Source organism: Barbus barbus, assembly GCF_936440315.1.
Source record: "Barbus barbus genome assembly, chromosome: 1".
In the NCBI taxonomy this organism is placed as follows: Eukaryota; Metazoa; Chordata; class Actinopteri; order Cypriniformes; family Cyprinidae; genus Barbus; species Barbus barbus.
This window is the reverse complement of record NC_136729.1, coordinates 43,890,233-43,913,681: the sequence shown is the minus strand read 5'-3', so window position 1 is coordinate 43,913,681 and position 23,449 is coordinate 43,890,233. Positions and strand designations below refer to the sequence as shown.

General features: G+C 37.6%; 1 protein-coding gene across 2 annotated transcripts; it reads left to right on the top strand.

Moving 5' to 3' along the window:
- The first annotated feature begins 1,051 nt into the window (after positions 1-1,051).
- LOC306875467 (synaptopodin-2-like) lies at positions 1,052-22,557 on the top strand. Of its 2 annotated transcripts, XM_079426049.1 has the most exons (5): positions 1,052-1,198; positions 10,267-10,418; positions 10,940-11,658; positions 13,221-16,980; positions 19,556-22,557. In XM_079426049.1, coding segments are annotated over exons 1-5 (4,740 nt in total). In that variant the 5' UTR covers positions 1,052-1,090; the 3' UTR covers positions 19,557-22,557. The 2 variants fall into 2 exon arrangements, with proteins under 2 accessions (XP_079282175.1, XP_079282176.1); XM_079426050.1 differs by lacking the exons at positions 1,052-1,198; positions 10,267-10,418 and adding an exon at positions 10,778-10,830 and having other exon boundaries at positions 13,221-22,552.
- The last annotated feature ends 892 nt before the right edge of the window (positions 22,558-23,449 follow it).

Sequence of the window (23,449 nt, the reverse complement as noted above, 5' to 3'; positions counted from 1 at the left end):
CTCGTCTGTGAGGTTTTTAATACACATTTTTGTTTTCTCACGAGCTTTTGCGCGTTGATTTTCAGCATTGATTAACCCTCAACTATCCTTCGTATAGCAGCCCTTAATTGGTCCTGTGTGGGCAAATTTGGGCACAAAAGTCTCAGGTGTGATCTCAATTTTTAAAATAAATAAATGTCATATAACTATCTTCGATAAAATAAAAATTATCCATTTATGCGATTGTTTGGTGATTTTTGGTGTTTTTTTATTTAATTTTGCTCTAAAAGTACCATATTTTTATGTAAAATATGCTTATTTTATATTTAATATTTCTTTCACTTCAGTTTTTAAAAAAAAATCATTCCAGTAAGTTCAGACAGCCAAAATCTAAAAATTTGGAGACTTTGGTGATATATAGTATGATGGCATATAAAATATCAAAATATCAAAAAATATCAATAGCCACTAGGTAGTAGTACTCAATGGCTGCAAATAGGCTGAAATCTATAAACCATTGTTGTAACGAACATAACCTCTTAAGTTTTAGGTTTTATCACAAGTTAAAAGTGTACAATTAAAAAAATAAATAAAACATTTGTGTTGGGTGAGATTATACAAAGATGCTTACAGATAAATCTGACCATGCTATAAGGAAAAGACAAAGAAGGAGACAGAGTAATCATTTATTTCTCACCAAAAAAAAAACATCAAACTTCAATAACTCAAAAAAATAAAATGGTACCAAATAGTACCAAACAGGTACTAAGAATAAACAATAAACCTAACAAGTAACTTGTTCCAGACATGTTTTGTTTGGAATGTGTGTGTGTGTGTGTGTGTGTGTGTGTGTGTGTGTTCAGTCTTGTACAGTTCAGATTAAGGAAACATTTTTTTTTAAATAACTGATTTTGCCCCAAATCTGTCCCGAAGGATGCTTGAGGGTCAAACCTGAGTAAAGAAAAGTTACTCTCCTCAGGATGGTCTCTGAAGAATGACGCCGAAAAGAGGGCCGGACTCCAGCTGTTGTGGATTTACACCCACCAAAGGCAGCCTCAGATATCTCAGAAGAAGCTTGACTTCTCTCAGACTGGAGGACAGCCGCAGGAGGATGGGCACGGGCGACTTTGTGTGCGTGACGCTGCGTGGCGGAGCACCCTGGGGGTTCACACTCCGCCAGAGCACTCAAGACCCTCAACATCCAATCCAGCTGCTTGAGGTGAGACTACTGATGAAGATTCAACAATAACACAGTTTATAGTACCTGGTGACGAGGATGAATATCCATTGCTTTCTGTTCTCTTATTATGGCTCTTTCTCCAATTTGTTTTATTGTTTGAATTTTATTATGAAGCACACAAATGCACTTTCAGAGGACCCTGCTGGGTTTCTGGTCTTTAGTTGGGTTTTTGGCACTTTTTTAGCTGGCCAGGATGTCAACTGGTTTATCGGATAAACACCAGCTTGGATCAGATTCAACCAGGAACTCATCTTCAGCAAGTTTTGTTACATGTGGGCATCTTGAAAGTTTTGTTCTTAGACAAAAAGGTGGGTTTAATGTTCATTTGAGTTTACACGTGCAAGATAATTGCAATCACAAAGCTGGGCCTATATTGTCAAAACTTGAGGTTTATATAAATGTAGTTCTCTTATACAGATAAATAACAGAAAGCAAAGACGGTTAACTGCCTTTGCTGGACACTTGGGCAATGTTGTAAACGAATGTTGAGTTGGATTCTTGCATAATGACAACATGTCTTAGCGGCCACCCGCGGAGTTCAGATTGGCCTGTTGTTTTGATAAATGTTCACTGGTAAAGTTGTTTTTCTTTAGCTGAATTTTACAGGCAGATCTGTGCTGCGCAGGCTCTGCTTGTCCCAGACTTGAGCAAGGGTCCTTATATGGTCACAGCAAAGCTAACAAAGTTTGTTGGCCAAGTACAGACAATCTGTCATCACTCCCATAGATATCAAGAATCTAAACTGTTAGTTTCCAGCGGCTGGAATTATTAGTTGATCTTTTAACTGTAGAGGAAACATTGATTTAGGGATAACGTGCCAAATTACTAAAACGTCTTATATCAGTGTCAGCTTAGAACATGTGCACATTTTGAAGTTGTATTCATAATGATCTATATGGAATATTTATATGAAAATAATCAGCACCGCCCTAAACACAGCCTCTGACCCCGTGAGACATATGTTTATACTTAAATGCTTTGTTTATGTAACAGCTTAACACGTTTAAACGCTCTTCATGGCTATGAAATATGGTATTTACAAAAAGGGTAAAATGTTTAAGCAATATAATGCTAGCAGGAGTGCTGTTGTACTGAATATTAGCATGTTTACGATTCAGAATTTAGTGGGAGTTTTCCATATCTGTTTTCTATGCTCAGTGGTGAACGGAATCACTTGCAAAAACAGATTTTTAAAAACCCACACTGTTTTCACTATGCTCAATTACTCACACAAAACTATTTAGGCCTAATATTTCAGATTACTTATTTGAATTGCATATAAAATTTTCATTCATTTGGATTACACAGTTTTAACAAACAGACTATAATAGACTTATAGGGGTAGTTCACCCAAAAAATTAAAACAGAATTTTCTTTTCAAAATCTCGTATTGTTCTTGTTCCACAGAAAGCAAGTAAGCAATGTTCTTACTTTTTAAATGATTAAATTAAATTTTTTTTCACAATTAACAGATCGCGCTGATTCTATAGAATTTGAAGAAATGTATTTATTTATTGCTACTGTTTTATTATTTAGTTTTTCGTGATTTATTTATTTTATTTGCCTGGAACATTAACATTACAAATGCTATTTTATTAAATATCATTGGAAAGCCACACAGATTAAAGGACCATAAATTACAATGAAAATAATAATAATAATAATAAATTGGTGTAGGATTTGAAAAAAAATTCACTCAGAAATTGCTGAAAAACTACAAAGAAACTGCACATATCTCATTATATTAAACATTTCAAGAAGGATTTAGTTTCAAGAAGGAAATTGTTTGTTTTGTAAAACATGATTTCATGAAAACATAATCTTTGTTTTATTTACAGCTTTAAAATATTTTTTTTACAGTACCTCTTCACATAAAATATGAATAGATTTGTTACAAAGGTTGCTTCTACATGTAACTGATGTAACTAATGATATGTAGCATATCAAAATTAATGCTCAAATATGTATATTAAGTATGTAGGTACTAGTCAGTGGAACTGACCAACTAATCAACAATAACAGACTAGACGTGAGTGGCTAGAAATATGTGTTCCTGGCTAGTGTACAGGTAATTAAGAAACAATGTCATTCTCAGCTGAAAATGTCATTTGTGTGTAGCTCCATAAAGTGTTATTCTCAAAATATAGCTGTATTTTGAAATTCCGTAAAACATTAATAGCCATTAGTACGGTTTCAGTCCATATAAAGGCTTATAGACTTAGCTTTGGCAAACTCCTAATTGGCAAACTTTGACTTTTTGTAGTGATATTACAGTGCACTCAAGTTTAACCGTCATAAAACTATAACCGGCAAAGTAAGCCTCTGTTTTTGGTGTCATTATAATTTTAGAAGTCTACCTTTAAATACAACACTACTGGAGAAATGCAGTGTACCCATAGCCTTGACTCATAAATCTAAAACTCTCAACTGGCTGTTTTTATGTATATATATTTCAGGACTGCATAATTAAACAAGAAGCATACATACTGCTAAATAACTTTAAAACAGATGCAGTCTAAAATTCACTTGAATGGATAAAGATCTGTTGGTTTTTGTGTATATTTTATTTTCTCCTAATTTGATTAATATGGTCCTTGTTTTAATAAATCATGCTCATCTATCACATCACTTCCCTATCATATAGAACATGATGATTCAGGTTGTCATTGTCACAACAGTGCGTTTCAGAAAACTGATATTCCACTGTTGACCAGCAGGGGACATACAGTATAACCGCAGAATTATCATAAATAACGAGTATTGTTTTCATTAACATTAAAGTAATAGTTTGATCAAAACTAAAAAAATTCTGAAAATTTACTCACCCTCAGGTCATCCAAGATGTAGATTATTTTGTTTCTTCATCAGAACAGATCTGGAGAAATATAGCATTGCAGCACTTGCTCACCAATGGATCCTCTGCAGTGAATGGGTGCCGTCAGAATGAGAGTCCAAACAGCTGATAAAAACACCACAATAATCCACACCACTCCAGTCCATCAGTTAATGTCTTTTGAAGAGAAAAGATGCATGTTTATAAGAAACAAATCCATAATTAAGACGTTTTTAACTTAAAACTGTTGCCTTTTTAACTTAAAAATTTCTGACCAACAGTCCATAATGCATAATAACGCTTCCTCTAGTGAAATAATCCATCTCCTGTTGTCCTCTAAAATCAAAATCCACCCACATATTTGTGTAGAAGTGTTTTTATTGGGGTTTTTTTTATTATTATATTGTTTATTCTCTTGATCTGTGCATATTTCTGATTCAGCTAGATGAGATTTTTTTTTTTACTGGAAAAAGCGGGTAATATGGACTCGTATTTTAACCAGAAGAAATGGTTTGAAGCTAAAAACATCTTAATGATAAAGTTGTTATACATGCAGCTTTCTGCTTCACAAGACATTAACTGATGGACTGGAGTGGTGTGGATTACTTGTGGATTATTGTGATGTATTTATCAGCTGTTTGGACTCTCATTCTGACGGCACCCATTCACTGCAGAGCATCCATTGGTGAGCAACACACATCTTGGATGGCCTGAGGGTGAATAAATTTTCAGCACATTTTCATTTTTAGGTGAACTATTTCTTTAGTAATAACCTAATTAATAGTAATCCAATAGTATATATAACTACGTAATATTAATCCCGATAGCATTGCTTGTTTTGTCCTGTTAGGGTTCTGAGATCATTTTCTGTTAGATCTGTATAGACTCGACGCATACATGAGACATATGCAAGCTCACACTTTTAGCTGAGCAGTCAAATATTTGCCTGTGCTGTCATGAGAGAGATACATGCTTCCATCTTTGTGGAGTCACCCCGTGCTCCTCTAAGTCATCTGGAAGACATAACGTTTACCTGACTCAACTAAGAGCAAATTCAGCAGAGAAACATGCCTAAAAACAAAAATGACATGAAGCTGAGAAATACTGTTCAGTGTGATACATAAGGGAGGTCATGGTGTTCAGTACTTAAAGAGAGTAATTATTAGGGAAATAATATACGTTAAAAGAATTGCATGTTCCAATTAAATGAATCCAACTTTTTTGAATGAACTTTTGAGTGCTTTTACCCACTTAAGTAGAACTTAAGTGCATCTTTGGTTTATGTGTAATTTCATTTTAGTTCTATTACGTTTGGATTACTGAATGTACTGGCAAGCATTAATGGTAAATTAAAAGCCTTTAATCTCATTTCTATGAGAACTTGTATGTTATTTATTTAAATGTATTTGCAATTTGCAATGATGTTTAGTTAACATACTTTAACTTTACATGTGCTTTAGTACAGTATGTTAGTCAACACATAAAAGTGTACTTCTTTAAAGCACAACAGAATGTTATAAAGAAAATATATTTTTAAAAATGTACCTTCATTCATGTGCACTTTTTAATTCAAGTCTACTTAAGTGTCACAAAATGTCTTTCTTGAAGTGCACTTAAGTGGCCTTTAATTTAAGTAATATTGCATTATCTGCAAATACAGATTTTTAAAAAATATATACTTTTAAGGTTTTAAATACACTGCAAGTGGACATTTGGTGCTAAAAATCACATTGCTTTTTCACTAGGATATTATGCATTCATGTATGTGTGTTATGTTTATATTTCATTCTCATATATAATGTGCAGCATTGCTTTATAATGGTAAAAGTCTTTAGTTTGCTAATGGTCTGATTTTTTATTCTGCCGTACAGTTAGAGCACTCCATGGATCTTTTGGCATCTACAAAGGGCCCAATGTGAGTTCATTAGAAGTACAGATTGCTACAGTGTCCTTTGAACATGCACGTACAAAAACATTTTCATAATGAACCGTTAGACCGATGGAAGGCGTCCAGCAATCTGTAGTAAGGAGTTATGCTTAACCTTAAGTCATTTAGCTATCAACATTACAGCTGGATTCACTCCTGTGTGCTGCGGTAAACTGCTACCCAACTCACCCAGCACAAGTATATGAAAGTACACCATTTACGGCTAATGTGTATTTAACAATGGGAACCTGACGGTCTTTAGACCACCATGGTTCATTATACCTGAAATGTCTGTTGGAAATAGTGAAAGATAATTGCTTTAAGCTGTAGGAGGCAGAAGAAGCCGAGAGAACTTTCCAGCATGCTGTATTTACTTTATGGGAACAAAACTAATTGTGCTTTTGACTTTCTCTTCCAAAATGTTACGTTTAAAATGCACTTTTTCGTGCCAAATAATGTTTGATCGCAATGTCCAATAAACAAATGCCCTATAACGCAATCAGCCTTGCTTTCAAACAAAAGAAAATCAAAGTGTTGAGTTTTTCAAAACTTATTTTTCAAGCTTTACACACTCACTCTTTCCACTTGCATGAACTGACTTATTAAATAACATTTTGGCTCTTTGTTTAAGCACATTCTACTCTTTTAGTACAGTTTGTATTGCAACTGTATATGCACAGTGTTTGCAAAGTTATTCAAATGTATTTCCTCACATTGTAAATCTCCTTATGCTAAAACAAAAAAGTCAGATGACCTAAAATGTTTCACGTTCCTTGTGAAAAAGAAGTGCACTTAATTGTATTCACTTGTAGTGTACTTCATGCCTTCAAAGTTTTTAGAAAAACTGTACTTGCAGATAATACAATATTAATGAAATAAAATGTCACTTAAACAACTACTGTTTCTTTAAAGTGCACTTTGTAATAATGCCAAATATCATCATATCTCGATCTTTTCTTGATCTTTACATTTTTGTTAATCCTTAAAGAAGTGCAGTTATTTTAATATGTTGACTAACATAATAAAAAGCACGTGCAATTTTATATTATATGCAGTTAGCTGAACTTTTTGAATGTTTTTTTTTTGTCCCACTCAAAGGGATAGTTCACCCAAAAATCAAAGTTGTGTCATTATTTACGTTGAGCACAGATATTTGCAATATTCAAAATAAAATGTCCTGTTTATTGTCACCCCTGAAGTTTAAATCAGATTTACTGTGGTCACAAGTACGAATGCTAGATGGTTTTTTCCCCTCCTTTTTGGATGAGGTTTGTGCTCAAATCTGCCGTTACTTGTCCATCTGAGCAGCGATTATATAGGCTCTGTCCCTCTGAAAAGCCCTTATACGGTGACCAGAGCTCTTCCATCTCCTCTGCAGCTTCATAACAATCCCACAGCTCCATGGTTTTATTCAATTAAAGAACCGTCACCTATAAACTGGGCATTATGCCAGTGGCTTTATAAGGCTTGGCTATTTTTCAGGATTGTTAATGTGCAACATAATAGGTTGAGGAGCCGTATTTAGGCCAGATTCGTAATGACTTTAAATAAGAAATATCAGTGCTGTTTACAATATTTACACCTTAATGTGTTGTAAAGCTACAGACGGCCAGCTGTGTGTTGATGAAAAATGTTCTCCTCTGTGGCATTGCTGTGCTTGCTTGGACATATATTTGTAGGCGTAGAGTTTTATCTAAATATTTAGTAAGAGAAGAGAAGCCACTGGAGACCGAAACTTTCTGCAGATCATTTGTGAGTATCAGATCTTTTGTATTGAAGTTTATTTTTCATCTCAGAATAACTTTAATGTATTAAAGGGGTGTTTTTTATTGACTGCACACTGGCCCCTAGTGGTAATTAACTATATTGTCCTCAAAAGACCCTATGGAGCAATCCATTGTCAAAGTGTTTTCAAACAGTGCATTTTTTTATATGCTTTAAGGCGTTTTATATATATATGTGTGTGTGTGTGTGTGTGTGTGCACCTGGTATTCATCACGTCCTGGGGACCAAATGTCCCCACAAGGATAGTAATACCAGTAAATCTTAATCTTGTGGGGACATTTTTTGGTCCCCATGAGGAAACAAGCTTATAAATCATACAGCATAAAGTTTTTTGAAAATCTAAAAATGCAGCATGTTTCCTGTGAGGGCTAAGTTTAGGTGTAGGTTTGGTGTAGGGCAATAGCACATACAGATTGTACAGTATAAAAACCATTACGCCTATGGAGAGTCCCCATAAAACATGGAAACCCAACATGCGTGTGTGTGTGTGGGTGTGTGTGTGTGTGGAAAACTTTGTTACACCTCAAATGGTAAGGAAATGTACACTGATGTTAAATAGCATAGAGAGCTTACATACGCATGCTGTTGACTGTCAGTTCTTGGATCCTGGGCATCAGTAAACAGATGGCAATATTACAATGTTAGCTTTTGTTAACCTCCTGGGGTCGATGGAGACACCAACTGTCTTGGATCCAAGAACTGTCTGTCAACAGCATCGTATAAGCTATATATGCTATTTAACATCAGTGTAAATTTCCTTACCATTTGAGGTGTGACAGTTTATTTACATGATGCAATTTGTAAAATATATCCCTTTTTTCCAGAATTTTCCATTGTCAAACAGTAGTTTTCTGCAATTCCAGTTATGTGGGATTCGGATGAACAAAGAGCTTATGAATAATCATAATCATAATTGTTGGCTGGAATATGATTTCATGCACTAGAAAAGTGATTTAGGAGAGGGGCAGTGACCACGTTTCTGGACCAAATTGAGCTTCCTAAATGCAGTTAATGCCAAACTAATTCAACTAAATCAACAATTTAACAATAAGTAAAACATAACTGTATATTTTATATAACAATTCGTGAAAATCTATGAAAAACATACTACCCCACATTTTTGAAATGTACAGAGTATACATTATCTGCAACAGAAAATCATCACTGTACTGTATGTAAAGTTTCGGTCAGCCTTTTCGGTTGTCAGCACAAATGAAACATGCAAATGTGTTGTTGTCCGTCTGGCTTGAGCAGTTGTGTGTACATGAGCTGTGATACTGAGGAACTAATCTCACAATTCCTGATTGAAATTGCTCCAGTTTAAGTTATGACCTCAGAAGGCATGGCATGACATCTGTAGTTTCATGATCTTTGGTGATTTATCTAAGAAGTGTATTTTAGGTGAAGGTATTTATCACTGGCAGATAGTCATAAATAGATTTGCTCTCATAATGCTGCCATTATACTTGGGAATGGCTTGTAATGAAATTGTCCAAATAAATAAGGTTATCTCAGGACTGAATTATTCTTTGTTACTTTTTTCATTCACTTTAAAGATTTGATCTGCAGTTCGATATAGATTTCCAGTTCACTTGCCAGCTTTACTGCATAAACATATCAATAATACCATGTGCTAAATCAAGCAGATAGACTCTACAATTACACTGCAATCTTCAACGAACAATCGCTCTGCTTTATGACTTGACCTTACTGCAGAGTTGATTTGTGATGCCCTCAAAGCTACAGATGGCTGATATTAAATCTTGAAAATGTTGAAGTGTCTCTGCTTCTCTTTGTGAGGCTAATGGCTCATAGACCTGCTCTGGCCAGTAGCACTGTTTAGTCATTTGACATGCAGCTGTTGTGATGCGTAAATTAGAGACACTTGGTCTAAATTAAGATGCACTGTCTATGAACCAAGGATGGGCATACAGTTCTTTTTTCATCCATCTACAGTTTTACACGTTCACACTGTGTTTTACAAAAACAGTATTGATTTTTCAGTGTAAATGCTTTTGCCCTTCTTTTTCTAAGAATGTATTAATTTATTATCAGATGTATTTTCCTCTTTTTAATAATCAGTATTAAAAGGACAGTTCACCCAAAAATGTCAATTCTGTCATCATTTATTCACCCTCATGTTGCTCCAAACCTGCATGAGTTTGTTTCTTCCGTTGAACATAAAAGAAGATATTTTGAAGAAAGTTGGGAAATAAACAGTTGCTGGTAGCCATTGACTTCCACAGTATATAAAAACACTGGAAGTCAATGGCTACCGGCAGCTGTTTGTTTCCCAGCATTCTTCAAACTATCTTCTTTTATGTTGAACAGAAAAAAATTATGATTTTGGGTGCATTTTTTTGGGGTGAACTATCCCTTAAGCTACTATGATACTTTTACAGAAAGCACTTTTTGTCTACCCTTACTTTTATGTTCAATTATATCTTTTTAAATTGCTAAAGTTACCCTTTAATAAATGCATGATTATTATCTATCTTATAGATAGAGGATGGCAGTCCTGCTGCCGTAGCTGGATTGTGTGAGAATGATGAGCTGGTGTCAGTGAATGGAAAGCCTTGCTCTAACCTCAGTCTCTCAGATGCTATTGATCTCATTGAGGCCTCAGCTGACTGTCTACAGCTGCTTGTCAAAAGGTATTTTATTGCTTGGACAAATGTTCTTTCATGCACTCTGGTTGCCTCTTTATCTTCAATGCATTACATTGTTGATTTGTGCAATGATGTTTTTTATGCAAAAATGATATCGCTTTTTCATTTCATTATAGAAGTATTAAAGTTTCTCTTCCTCTTCTGTCACTCATTCTAGACCAGATGTGACATACTGTGATGCATGCATTAAACTGTACAGTTATTTGCATTTGTAGTATAGTTCATGAAATGTCTTGTTTATGCCTGTCTTTACAAATGAAATACTAAACACTCACTACATCACCCACTGTGCAATCAAAAACCAATATTTATTTAGATTAATAAGACATTAATATGTGATTCACAGAAAAATAAAATGGCCAAATTTTGATTCTCCCAATGGTAACTGAAAACTAAGGTAGTTTTCTCATTTCCGATAAATTATTTGCTTGATAATGAAGTCTTGGTGTTAAAATGGACGGATTAACTTCAAATAATGTGATTTTACCATGATCCCCTCTCTCTAGATGCTGTAGTCAACCTCAAGAGAGCTTTGAAATGGTTAGTACCACTTTTCGGATCCCTTCTCCATCCAGGCTTCACAAGCCACAGGAACTATACACCTCTGAGTCCCAGGATGAAGCATATTATGGGGAGACGGACAGCGATGGAGAGTGTCCAGCGAGGACTCGATTGGTCCGGACCCAAGTTCAGATACCTGCTTCTAGGAATACAAGTAGAGTCACCGATGACCAGAGTGGTGGAGACACCAGTTTGGATGTAACCCCAGGATTTGTGGTCGAATTGCAGCTCTCGCTCTCCAGGACCACCCTGGAGGAGCCAGACTGTACTGCATTAGGCAGTGCTTATGGAGCTGTGGGAGACATCCATCAAAGAAAGACGGATCAGAGCGTTAACTATACAACCACCGCATTTACTCCAGGTAACCCCCTCTACATACCCCGACGAGACCGGCAACCCCTTGGCCAGCGGGGTGTGTTGGTTAGCAAACCCCCTGCTTTGCCAGGACAGGTGGAGGTGACAGTGCAGAAGCTATCTGGGAGCAGTTTAGGAAAGGAGGGGGTAGAGGCCAGTGAACGGTTGGATTCTGGTGGGGAAGAAGGAGGGCACATCGAAGAAGCTCCCACCTCCTCATCTGTGTCCTTTGGACTTCCCTCAGAGGAGTGGGACTCCGAATCGGAGAGGGAGGTCAACAAGCCCAACAAGCACCGGGCAAGGCACGCCAGTAAGTAACATCTGATTTTCAGTGTTTCTTCTTATAGTGTGATATAGTATCTGTTTTCAAGAATAGCAATAATTTCTTATTTTAAAAGCTTAGGTTATAGATATAGCATCAGTGAACTGACGGAGTCAGCTGTGGATTGCTTGCGCTTCTAATTCCTAAAGTTATAGTTTAAAAAAAGTTCAACACAATTCCTGTCCAGTTTGTATGGCTCTTTTTAACCCCTGTTTATTGTAACTTATTGCGTTACTGTATTATGATCTGTGTAATGTATACTTTTAATGATTTGTGAGCAAAAGCATGAATAAGTGGTTAAGTAATACTTTTAATATGAAATGTCTGTTATGGATTTTAGATGATGATAGATAGATAGATAGATAGATAGATAGATAGATAGATAGATAGATAGATAGATAGATAGATAGATAGATAGATAGATAGATAGATAGATAGATAGATAGATAGATAGATAGATAGATAGATAGATAGATAGATAGATAGATAGATTCATGGATAGCAATGATTCACCGTAGCAGTAATGGGTGGGGGCTCGCAGGGTGACATGACTGGTAAAGTTAAGAATAAAACATGGCATGCTAATGATGCTTGCAAAAGTGCCATTTGACAGACATCAGCATGTGTGACTCTGGCCTGTTACCCGATCCTTTAAAATTGGCCATCTTAGCAGCACTGAAAAGGAAGGAGCACTGATCTATGGCTATCTCCACCTTGAGATTGGAAAGACAAGAATCAGAAATGTGGCAAGTCTTTATTCTCTCTAAGTTTTAGCCAAATCTATTTTTAAAGGACTGACACAGGTGCCTGGTGGGAATATGGGGCCTTACATTACTTCTATGTATATTGACTGGAATAGGGTAGGGTGTTTTTTTTTTACAGCTTTTAGAGCTACACATATGGGCTTGTATTAGCGCTCTGGCACTAGCAAGCCCACACAGTGCCCCGGGACTATTTTTACTCCCTCTTTTTTCTCTGCTGTGTCTGCTATTGGCTCAACGTCAGTAACGTGCTCTAGACACATTCACAGCTGTAATTGGCTTATGTTAATGTCTGGATGTTATACATGGATCAGAGATTTAGTTAATTGGTGATGGTGTTGTCAAATCAAAGAATGAGATATTGGGTCATTGGGAGTAATGTGGGTCAGGAGAACCGTGAATTCCTTTTAACGCCTGTTAAACCAGGGATTCATCTTTTGATTAGCGGACGAGCCATGACTCTCTTAAAAACTTTTTTTTTTTTTTTTTAATTGACAGAATCTGAATTGCATGCAGTATATTCAGATGCATAACACACAATTATGCATTTGGTTTAACAATAGTTAAAAATTAGTTAGCTACAGGGTTCTCAGTTAATACTTGTATTTTCCCAGTTCAAGTCCTCTCATATGAAATGACTTACTGGCTGCTCACATAACAGTGCTATTTATATGCTTCATACACAGTTCAGTGCATTAGGCCACCAGGACCAACCAACAGCCCTTCTTTATGACCTCACCCGCCTCACTCTCTACCCGTAACCTAAACTTCTCATTTTTTCATTCTTAGGGCTCCGGCGCATTGAGAGCCTTTCAGAGAAGCAGGTGAAAGAGGCCAAGTCCAAATGCAAGCGCATTGCACTCCTGCTGTCGGCTCCTGCCCCCAACCCTAATAACAAGGGGGTGTTGATGTTTAAGAAGCATAGACAGAGGGCCAAGAAGTATACGCTTGTAAGCTACGGTACTGGTGAAGACGAGCCAGATTATAAGGACGACGAAGACGCCAAAGAGGAGCACGCTGTTGAGTTCACTGTTCTTGCCACAAGTGAAACAGAAATTGATGAGGATTTCTTTACCAATGCCTCAGGCCAGAAAAGCATTGTAAGCTTTTATTGGGATACTGGATTACTTGAGATAGAGCGCAAGCTTGACAACCAGCAAGGTATGGATGCACTACCTGACACCAAGGGGAAAGGAGCCCTCATGTTTGCCCAGCGCAAACAGCGCATGGATGAGATAGTAGCAGAACATGAAGAGATGAGAAGTAAGGGGATCCCTGTTGAAGCAATGCAGGAGACTGAGACACTTCAAGCATACCAACACATGGAGGAGCAGACTTACATGCATGCACAAGAGACCCAGAATTACATGGATGTAAATCTACACCACAGCTTATCGGCACAAAAGCAGCAACAGCAACAACAGAATCATCCGTACCAAGAACAGTACTATCAACAACAGCAGCAACAGCAGCAGCAGCAGCTACAATACCAGCAACAGCAACATCAGTACCAACAACAGCAAGACTACCAGCAACAAAAAATGTACCAACAAATGCAATCATACAATCAGCAACAACACTGCCAACAACAGCAAGTGCAACAGTATTCACATCATATGAATGGCATGTTCGATCAGCAAATGCAAAACGAAATGCAGCCGTTAGTCACAAACAGGAGTGCCAAACCATTTTCAGTTCAGAATAGAGCGGCTGCTCCATTTTCCTCCTCATCAAGTGCAGACAATCAAGAACAGCCTGGGTATTCATTGGGACAAGGTGAACAGATTGCTTCCCGTGATGAGCGTATATCTGTGCCTGCTATCAAGACTGGTATCTTGCAAGATACAAGGAGGAGGAGTGCCAATAAGCCTATGTTCACTTTCAAGGAGTCTCCCAAGGTTTCACCTAATCCTGCTCTGTTGAATCTCCTTAACAGGAATGGCAAGAAGGCAGGGTTTGAGTCTTGCCCAGAAGAAGATTATTTAAGCTTAGGAGCTGAAGCCTGCAACTTTCTCCAGTCTCCTAAGATGAAACACAAAATTCCACCACCAGTAGCTCCTAAACCTCACATTAACCCTGCTTCTCCCCCATGGTCTATTCAACAAGAAACTACTGACCAACCCATCCCACAGCAAACCGAAAACAGTGTCCCAGCCCCTGCAGAAGCTCCAGTCACAGGGGCTGATGCTACTTTTGCCCCTGCCCCTGAAATGGGGGCCCCAATGTTGTCTGAAGAAAAGCCTACATTGGCCCCTGAATCCCATGATGTTTCACACTGTCCTGAACAGCTTCCTCCAGATAATGCCTGGAAACAACAAGAATCCCAAATGGAGCCGAACCAGCAACCAGAAACCTGGAATGAGAAACAGCCCCAGCCACAAATGAGTTCTGCTCCTGTCGCACCACCTGTTACGCAGTCAGATCCGTCTGTCAGATCATGGGATCCAGCTCCAAACCAAGGTCATCAGCAGATTCCAGTAAGTACTTGGGGTCCAAATGAGGTCCAACTGCAAGTCCCATCTCAAAACCAGTCTCAAACACAGCCAAAGTGGATGACACAGTCTCAAGGTCCTCCAGAAGTACAAGTGCCTTCTAAAACAAAATCCCAGCCTTCTTGGGTGACACAGCCTCAAACTTCACCCCCAACCAAACATCAACCACAGCCTCAGTCCCAAATCAATTATTGGGCACCAAGTCCAAATCAGTCAACCCCACAAGCTCCATGGTCTCAGTCGCAAGAGCTGGCACAACCATCTATCAATGTTTGGCAACAAGATCAAAATCAAGCTCAGGAACATCCAGCATGGACCCAACAACAACAGTTCCAACAATCCCAGTTAATGCCACATTGGGCATCATCCCCTCAGCAACAGCCACAGCCTTCTTGGACTCAATCTCAGAAGCAGTCACAGCTTCAACCACCTTGGGTCACAGCTTCAACCAACTTGGCCAAACAGCAAGAGCCAACACAGCCATCTGCAAATGCATGGACGCAGCCACAGAGCCCAATTCAAGCGCAGCCTCCATGGGCTCAGCAGACTCAACCTCCACCTCAGCCCACAGCACCAGTGCAGCAACCTATGAATCCTTGGCCACCAGTGCCACCCCAGTCCCAACCACATCCACAGTGGGGACAAGAACCTGCTTCTCAACATCCTCAACAAGCAATGAACTCTTGGACACCGGCACAGAGTCAAATTCAGCCTCCCTGGGCTCAGCCACTCCCACCAACTCAGCCTCAGGCACATCCTCCATGGGCACCGAAACCTCAACAGCATGCATCACAGCCACCTGTGAGCCAGTGGGCACCACCACAGTCTCAGTCTCAACTGTCTGTAAATGCTTGGGCACCCCAACACCAACAGAGTTCAGTTAGCAGCATTGCCCAAAATGAATCCCAGAAATTGCCTCCCCAACCAATCAAGCCATGGAGTACAAGTCAGAGCTCTAAGTCCACTCCTCCACGACGAATGAACTCATATACCACTGGGACAAAGGCGCCATCTCCTGTTCCAAAAAGTAGTACTATGCCCCCCTCTGGTTTTGGGTCAGCATTTGAGATGCCAGCCTTGAGAGGGAAAGGAGCTGAACTGTTCGCCAAGCGGCAATCCAGAATGGAGAAGTACATTGTGGACTCTACCACAGTGCAGAATAAGGCAAGACCATCTTCACCTTGTCCTTCTTTGCCAAATTCCTGGAAATATTCACCCAACTGCCGGGCTCCCCCACCATTGGCATACAATCCAATTCATTCACCATCATATCCACCAGGTGCTATCAAGCAGCCTCCCCCCTCTAGCCCTTCAACAGCAAACAAGAACAAAAACAAAGATAAGCAAAAACCTGCCCCTAAACCTCTTCATGTTCTTGATGTCATGAAGCATCAGCCCTATCAGCTGAATTCCTCCCTTTTTACCTATGGCCCAGCAGTAGAGAAACTTGCTGCAGAAAAGGAGGCAACTGAAAAGCTTGCTGCTCAAAAAGCAGCTGAAGCCCAGACTCAAGCTCAAGCTCAGGCCCAGGCCCAAATTCAAGCCCAAGCATTAGGTCCCCCAAATCAAAACCAGCAAATGGCATATAACCAAGGTCCTCCTCCTTATGGTTTTATGCCACAACAGGCCCAGCAACCCTACGGGATGTCTGGTCAGTCACCTATGCAAGATGGCCTTTACCACCAAGCCCATCCTAATACATATCAGCCCGCTCTAAATTCTTATCAACAACATCCTCAACAGGTCCCATTTCAACAAGAATACAATCCCCAACAAGCTTACCAACAGCCTTCTGTAAATCCTTACCAACAAGCACCAAGCCCTCCCTACCAACAGCCCTCCCCACCCACCTATCAGACAGGTCCTAATCCAGTATATCAAGCTGAACCTGCACTGGCCTACCAACCAGCCCCTAATTCTTATGTTGTGCCATCTTACCCAGTAGCAGCAAGGGCTGACTCTGCCTCAGGAGGCAGTATTATTGCTGCCCCAAAGCCCAAATTTTCAGCCAAGAAGAGTGCTGCCCAGGTGTGGAAGCCAAGCACTCCTGAAAAATAGTTATGTTATAGTGATTTTTCTCCAGTGTTTTTACCTTAGGACAACTAAGCTATGATCTAGATACTTTATGTAGAGCAAAAGCATACTTCCAAACAGAAATACTGTGTAACAACCGACATTTAAGATCTGCTAGAACAGAACAGAAGTGCGCATAGATATTTCAGAATTATATCACATGGTGTTTTTACAGAAGAATGCTCTGCCAAGTACTTTAAACACATATTTGTATAGACAGGTAAGACAAGAATGAACTTAGTCAGCTTAGACTTAATTTTGGTCAAAGGGAATCGTTGTTGATTGAGTTTGAGAAGAGACACATGAATGCTTAATAATGAGGGAAATATTTGGACAGGTGAAAAAGTGACAGAGTTGCATAATGGTCTGTTATGTGGGCTACTGAGTAAAATAATGGTCTGTTATGTGGGCTACTGAGTAAATGATTTGCAATAGAACTTACCAACACTAATCATTACAATACCTCAGTGGACAGACAGAAATACAGTAAATACATGAACAGTCTTATGATGGTTGTAATATGCAAGTAAATAGTGTATGAACAGAGCCAACAGTGCAAGGAAATTCTGTATAACAGAGACAGAATGTATCAAGGTGACTATTTTATGTAGTGAAGTTCAATCATCTCCCACCTTCAGAAGAAAAAAAAACATTGATATATTTCTAAATTGTAAGTAATGTTTCAGACTTTCTTCATAACTGAAGAAATGAATGTACTCAGTATGTGAGTTTTTTCAAGTAGGTTGAATAGTGTCAATATTTTAATGTTTAACAGCTGGTAAATAGTTGGAGAGCTCTTAATTTGTTCGTTTTATGAAAATAAGTAGATTTTGTGTAGTTTCTTGTTTATTTTTGAGGAAGAAATTGTTGTTTGCTTCAGTATTTTTCAGCAGTTCTATTAGAGGAGCATCAAATAAAACAGATATAGGAAGTCAACGAGTACATTTTTATAGTTTGATTGCTGTCTTCTGTTCTTTTTGCTGTCTTTTGTTCATTTCTTTGTGTGATGTTTTCTTCATAGTACACTATTTGTAAAATGTACCACAGTGCCATTAAAATTACTGTCTTCAGTTTTGTTCGTTTGTTTTTGCATGCACTTCACTCACTTCCATCTTTACAATCATGCATTTTTTGTACCTCTCTCACTATCCCCTGCTTTTTTATATTCCTTTTGAAAATCCTTTTCCTTCTCTTTTAGTAGTAGATTCATTGTCAGTTAATAAGGTAAGTAAAATATCGACAATTGTCATTATTCTTAAATAGATATAGTTAGCAAATACAGTTAATTATCAGTAAATACTGTGATTGAAAAAAAAGGTTTTATGGCCCTCAGTCTCTCCTAATAAAAAAAGTAGATTACATTTAACAAGAAGTAATTTTAGATTGCATAAATCCACAAATTTTAGTAGGTGTATATGAAATTATATATTCTATTATTATTTACATCCTATTCGGTCCTATATGCATGAGAGTAATTATTGTCTGCATGGAAAAAATCAATAATATGCAAGTCTGAAATAAGAATGTCAAAAGGCAAGCTGGAGTATGAGTATTGTTCTATATTTGGGCCTGTGTTGCATCATACTTTTCAGGAGCTAAGTAAGACATACTTCATAATTGGGGAAACGTGGAAATGATATGAATGAATGCCCTGCCAGGCCTGCTGCAGGAGCTATATTTGGAGAAATGTGATCTCTGGTCCCATGATTTGAAATGTGGGAGAGGAGAGCTCTTCGCTTTACGGCACCTGTCACTTTTATATCACTTTAGACTGATTCATTTATGTTTTTATAAAACATCAGAGGCAAAATTTTAAATGTGCAACATCTACATGACAGTCATATTTTTCAATATAAAGTCAGACATTTCTTGTATTAAAATTTTAAATAGTGAAACTATTATTTATTTAACACTTTACTGGCTTCTTAAAACAATACATTGCATTTTTATTGTACAATATAAATACATTAATCTTTTTTAACGCATATAATACTAATTTTTCCACATGCATTGTTCTTGGTCAACTTTTTCTTCTAAGTACAAACATACTACAAATTCACAAAAATGTATATTATGTATGTACTTTATTTTAAGGTATCCTTGTTACAGTGTAATTATACATTTAAGTACTGAATAATATTACTATATGGTTAGGGTTACTTGCATGTAATTATACATAATTTATTGTTATTATAATAGTAAGTATGTGTAATGTGTAACAAGGACACCTTAAAATAAAGTGTTACCGAGTATTCCATATTTTTAGCTCATAACATCATATTTTATTCAAAATGCTAATATTACTCATCCTGCAAAATCTGATTTATCAAATGAACTGTAGTAAAAAGTGCCCTGCAAGTTCATATCATAACCAGATGGTGGCAGCACAGCCCTTCTTGTTTAGTGCGATTCATTTCATTCCTTGTGGAAACCTGATAGAAAATTGTCTTTGTGCTAATGCACATATATCAGTGACCCTGTCTGTCCCTTAAAAAGCGTTTTGCAACAACGAATTGTTTATTGCCACCTGTCTTAAATGAATTTGTTTGCTCATTTCAGGCACTTAGGAGCTCATCCTTGTCACCACCAGTCAGACTTTCAGCAGCGGGTTTCAACCCCAGGTCGGTTTCATCTTCTCCATCACCCAGACTTGCATCACACACTGTTTCCATTCGGCCACCAGTGGGGCAGACCGCCCGGATAGACAGGGGTCACAAGGCTCCTACCCCCTGGGAAGCTGCCTCACGCCACCCACTGGGGCTCGTGGATGAAGCCTTTACATTTCTGGACATTCACCAGTCCATTGCCTCCAACCTGCATTATGCTGCTAAGAGTAAGCTCTTACCCGAGCCTCCAGCCGAGTGGAAGGCAAAGGTCGCATATGAACCTCCGTCAAAAAACCAAAAAGAGAGTTTAAGTCAATCACCTTTGATTTTTCTGTCCCCAACCAAGAGCACAGCATCGGCACCAGCTGGTCCCATCCCATACGGGTCAGGGTCACCATTTAGACAACCCCAAAGGTCAATGACAGAGGCTAATCTTGGGCCTTTACCGGCCAATCCGAAGGAAATGGGGCCTCATCATAGACTGAGACTCTATAAAGCCAAAGATAGCAGTTCTTGGAGATGTTGAAAGATAGCCGGGAAGCCATTTATATGCAAATGAAAGTGAAATCAAATAGGAATGAATATTGCTGGAATGTGAGTAAAGTAAAATTATTATGGCTACTATTGAGCAAGAAAGACAGAGAAGTTGATATTGCACAATGAGAGTCCATGAAAGTCAGAAGATGATATGAGAAGTTGAGTTTATGAAGATTATTAGTGTTACAGCTTGCTTTTGAAATTCACACTCACAATAATCCCTTATTGCGATCAGTGAATATGCATCCCCTTGTGGAAAAGAAGTACATTTAAGCATATTTTGGTAACACTTGATTTTAACCCTCTGGGGTCCAAGGGTGTTTTTGGGGCCCTGGAGAAGTTTTGACATGCCCTGACATTTGTACTTTTTTTCAGTTGCTTAAAAACATATTAATGGCTAAAGTCTGATTACACTGTATTCAGCACAAACTGGGCTACAATAATATGTGAGCAGCATGTATGGACATGATTGTGTTTTTGAGAAAGCAACGTTTATGCGTGGTTAGTGAAAAAAATAAGATTTCTAAGTCACTGATATAAGGCCATTACATGTTACATGTACTTATTATTATAAAAACAATAAATTATGCATTATTACATGCAAGTAACCTTAAACCAAACCCATAGTAAGTATGTGTAGTTAATTAATATTATTTAGTTTTAAATATATAATTACACTGTAACAATAACACCTTAAAATCAAGTGTAACCCATATTTTTAAAAAGAGTACTTATTATGGAAATAATATGCAGTGCAATTATATATACTTAAGTGCAAACTGAATTCTATGTTTTGGACACCTAACTGCATGCTAATTGAAATTAAATGAAAATGTATATTTAGCTGAACTTTAAAATGCTTTTTTGACCCAAGTAAGTAAAGGATGATCTTAAAAGTGTACTTAAGTGCGTTAAGAAACACAGTCATGAACATGCACTCTTTCTAAGTAGACTTAAGTGGCCTTTTATTTCACTAATTATATCTGCAAGTACAGTTTTTTTTAAAAATATTAAGATTTGAAGCACACTACAAGTGCACATTTGATACGATTCAGTGCACTTCTTTTTCACAAGCATCATGCATTCAGTTTTAAAGTATTGCACTAATGAATGGGGCAAAGTGATTGTGCATGATACATGCTAAAGAAATAACAAAACATTAGACATCTTCATAGTACATGATGTAAATGCTAGTGTGAGACACAGTTCAGTTTGTATAATCACAAATTAACAGCAAATTTTAAATTACTGCATTAAAGTTCCCCTATTATGGGTAATGAAAGGTTCATATTTCATGCATGCAAGGTCAAAAAACACTTTCATTGTCTTATAATATGCATTTATTTTTACCTTACTTGCTCAACGATTCCCAAACGATTCGCTCAACGATTAATTTTTCCAAACCCTTCCTTTGTGTGATGCTCCAATTGGTTTAATTTAATTTCATCTCGCCTGTAATGCCTGATAAAGCAGCGTTTGTGAGCGCAGTGCTGCTTTGTGTACAGCGTTACCGGGCAAACCGCGATTTCTACCGTTCCAAAATCCAAAATCAAATTTTCCCGGGTCTGCGCGTGCAACAAGTGGGTGAGCAATATGTTAATGTTTCATGTTGACGTTAACATGAAACAGCTTGGGACTCGTTTCAATGATTCAGAGTCGACTCTTTCTTTTGACGGATAATAACTTTATACACGGTGCACTTTCAGATTTAAAACTTTGCAGGATGTTTTCATTCACTTGTTACACACTGCATGAAAGATAATTTTCAAAAATCCATAATAGGGGCACTTTATGAAAATACTATAATGGGGATTTCTCCATTGTAGTGGTGTAGTGATTCTAAAATTAGAGAGAGAAGAAACTAATTTTGTTTGTGTGCTACAAAGCTATTAAGCAGAAACTGTTGAATCAGAAACAGCCGTACTTGTTACATAAGCTTCACTTTAAAAGATTAAATCATCTTTGGTGACCCGGCCTGACCCTTCACCACACGCCCTGCTGCACCAGATTCACTTCAACTAATTCAATCTCCGTTATAAATAACTGAACATTCCTTACAAGTGTTGTGCTGTGAATGTTGTCACAATTTTTTTCATAGATTTCATAGTTGACAATGCATGCTCTCAATCCACTTAAAAATGATGTTCCTTTCTACTCTATGAGTTGTTCATACTTTTATTTCTTTATTCTATGACTGAATGTTTCTTCATGAAGGATATCAGCAAGCTAAACTTTGACATGTTTGATTTATAAAATGTTGATCGATATACAAAAAGATTTGTTGAACTGTCTAATGCATCAGAGAGGAGTTCAGTATTGTGAACTGTTTGATTTATACTTTCTGCAGCTCCACGTCCTGTATGTGGCTGAAATAAAACCATGCTTTGCACTTGTATTAAAGGAACATGTTAAAAAGCGCAACGCTTGTAGTCGTTTTTGAATTCTTTGGGGAGTATTTGAGTAAAGTACACTGCATATTTTGTGAGAAATCAAGCCTGAGGCAGAGTGGTTTTCAGTCCAGCCGTCTGTAACAAGTTGCTGTCTTGTTATGTAATGGCTTGCGAGGCTTGGCTCGACTCCTGAGCTTGTACTTGTCATACACCCGAACTATGCAGCAGCTGACATTGAAGACCCTGTTCAAAATAGGCTTCTGCAATTAATCTGCTGTTTGGGATATATATATTATAGTCAGTGTTGGCCATTCCAGTTATATTCTATAAATAAGTATGAATCTTTATTATAACATACATAAATTAGGAGTATATTTTATTATTTGTTGTAGTATACTATATGCTTGTAATATTACAAGGATACCAGTGATCACACTGTCAATGTATTTCCTCACATCCGCTGTGTAATGATTGATTATGTCACATCACATGACAGATCTGGGAAGGATGAAGGAAATGAGGGAGTTAGAATACTGGACAAAATCATCTAACTTCATATGCACAATGAAATTAGTCATCTGTCTTTTTCAAATAATATTTCTGCATAGTGGCTCAGTTTTGCTTCGCAGATTATAAAATGACTGGGCATTACTCTGGCCAAAGCAATATGATTTGAGTGATTAGCCTTAGGGAAAATAAATGCATTTTATTGTATTGGATGTGCACTTGTAGTGTACTTACGTTTTTTACATTTTATATATTACTTGCAGCTAATATAAATAAAAATAAAAGGCCACAAATGTATTTGAAGAGATGCATCTAATGACTGTTTCTTAACACATTTCAGTAAAAGTGCACTTTATACTAATGTCAAATTACAAGTTTTACTTTAAAGTACTTTTTATATCAGTTTTAATAAA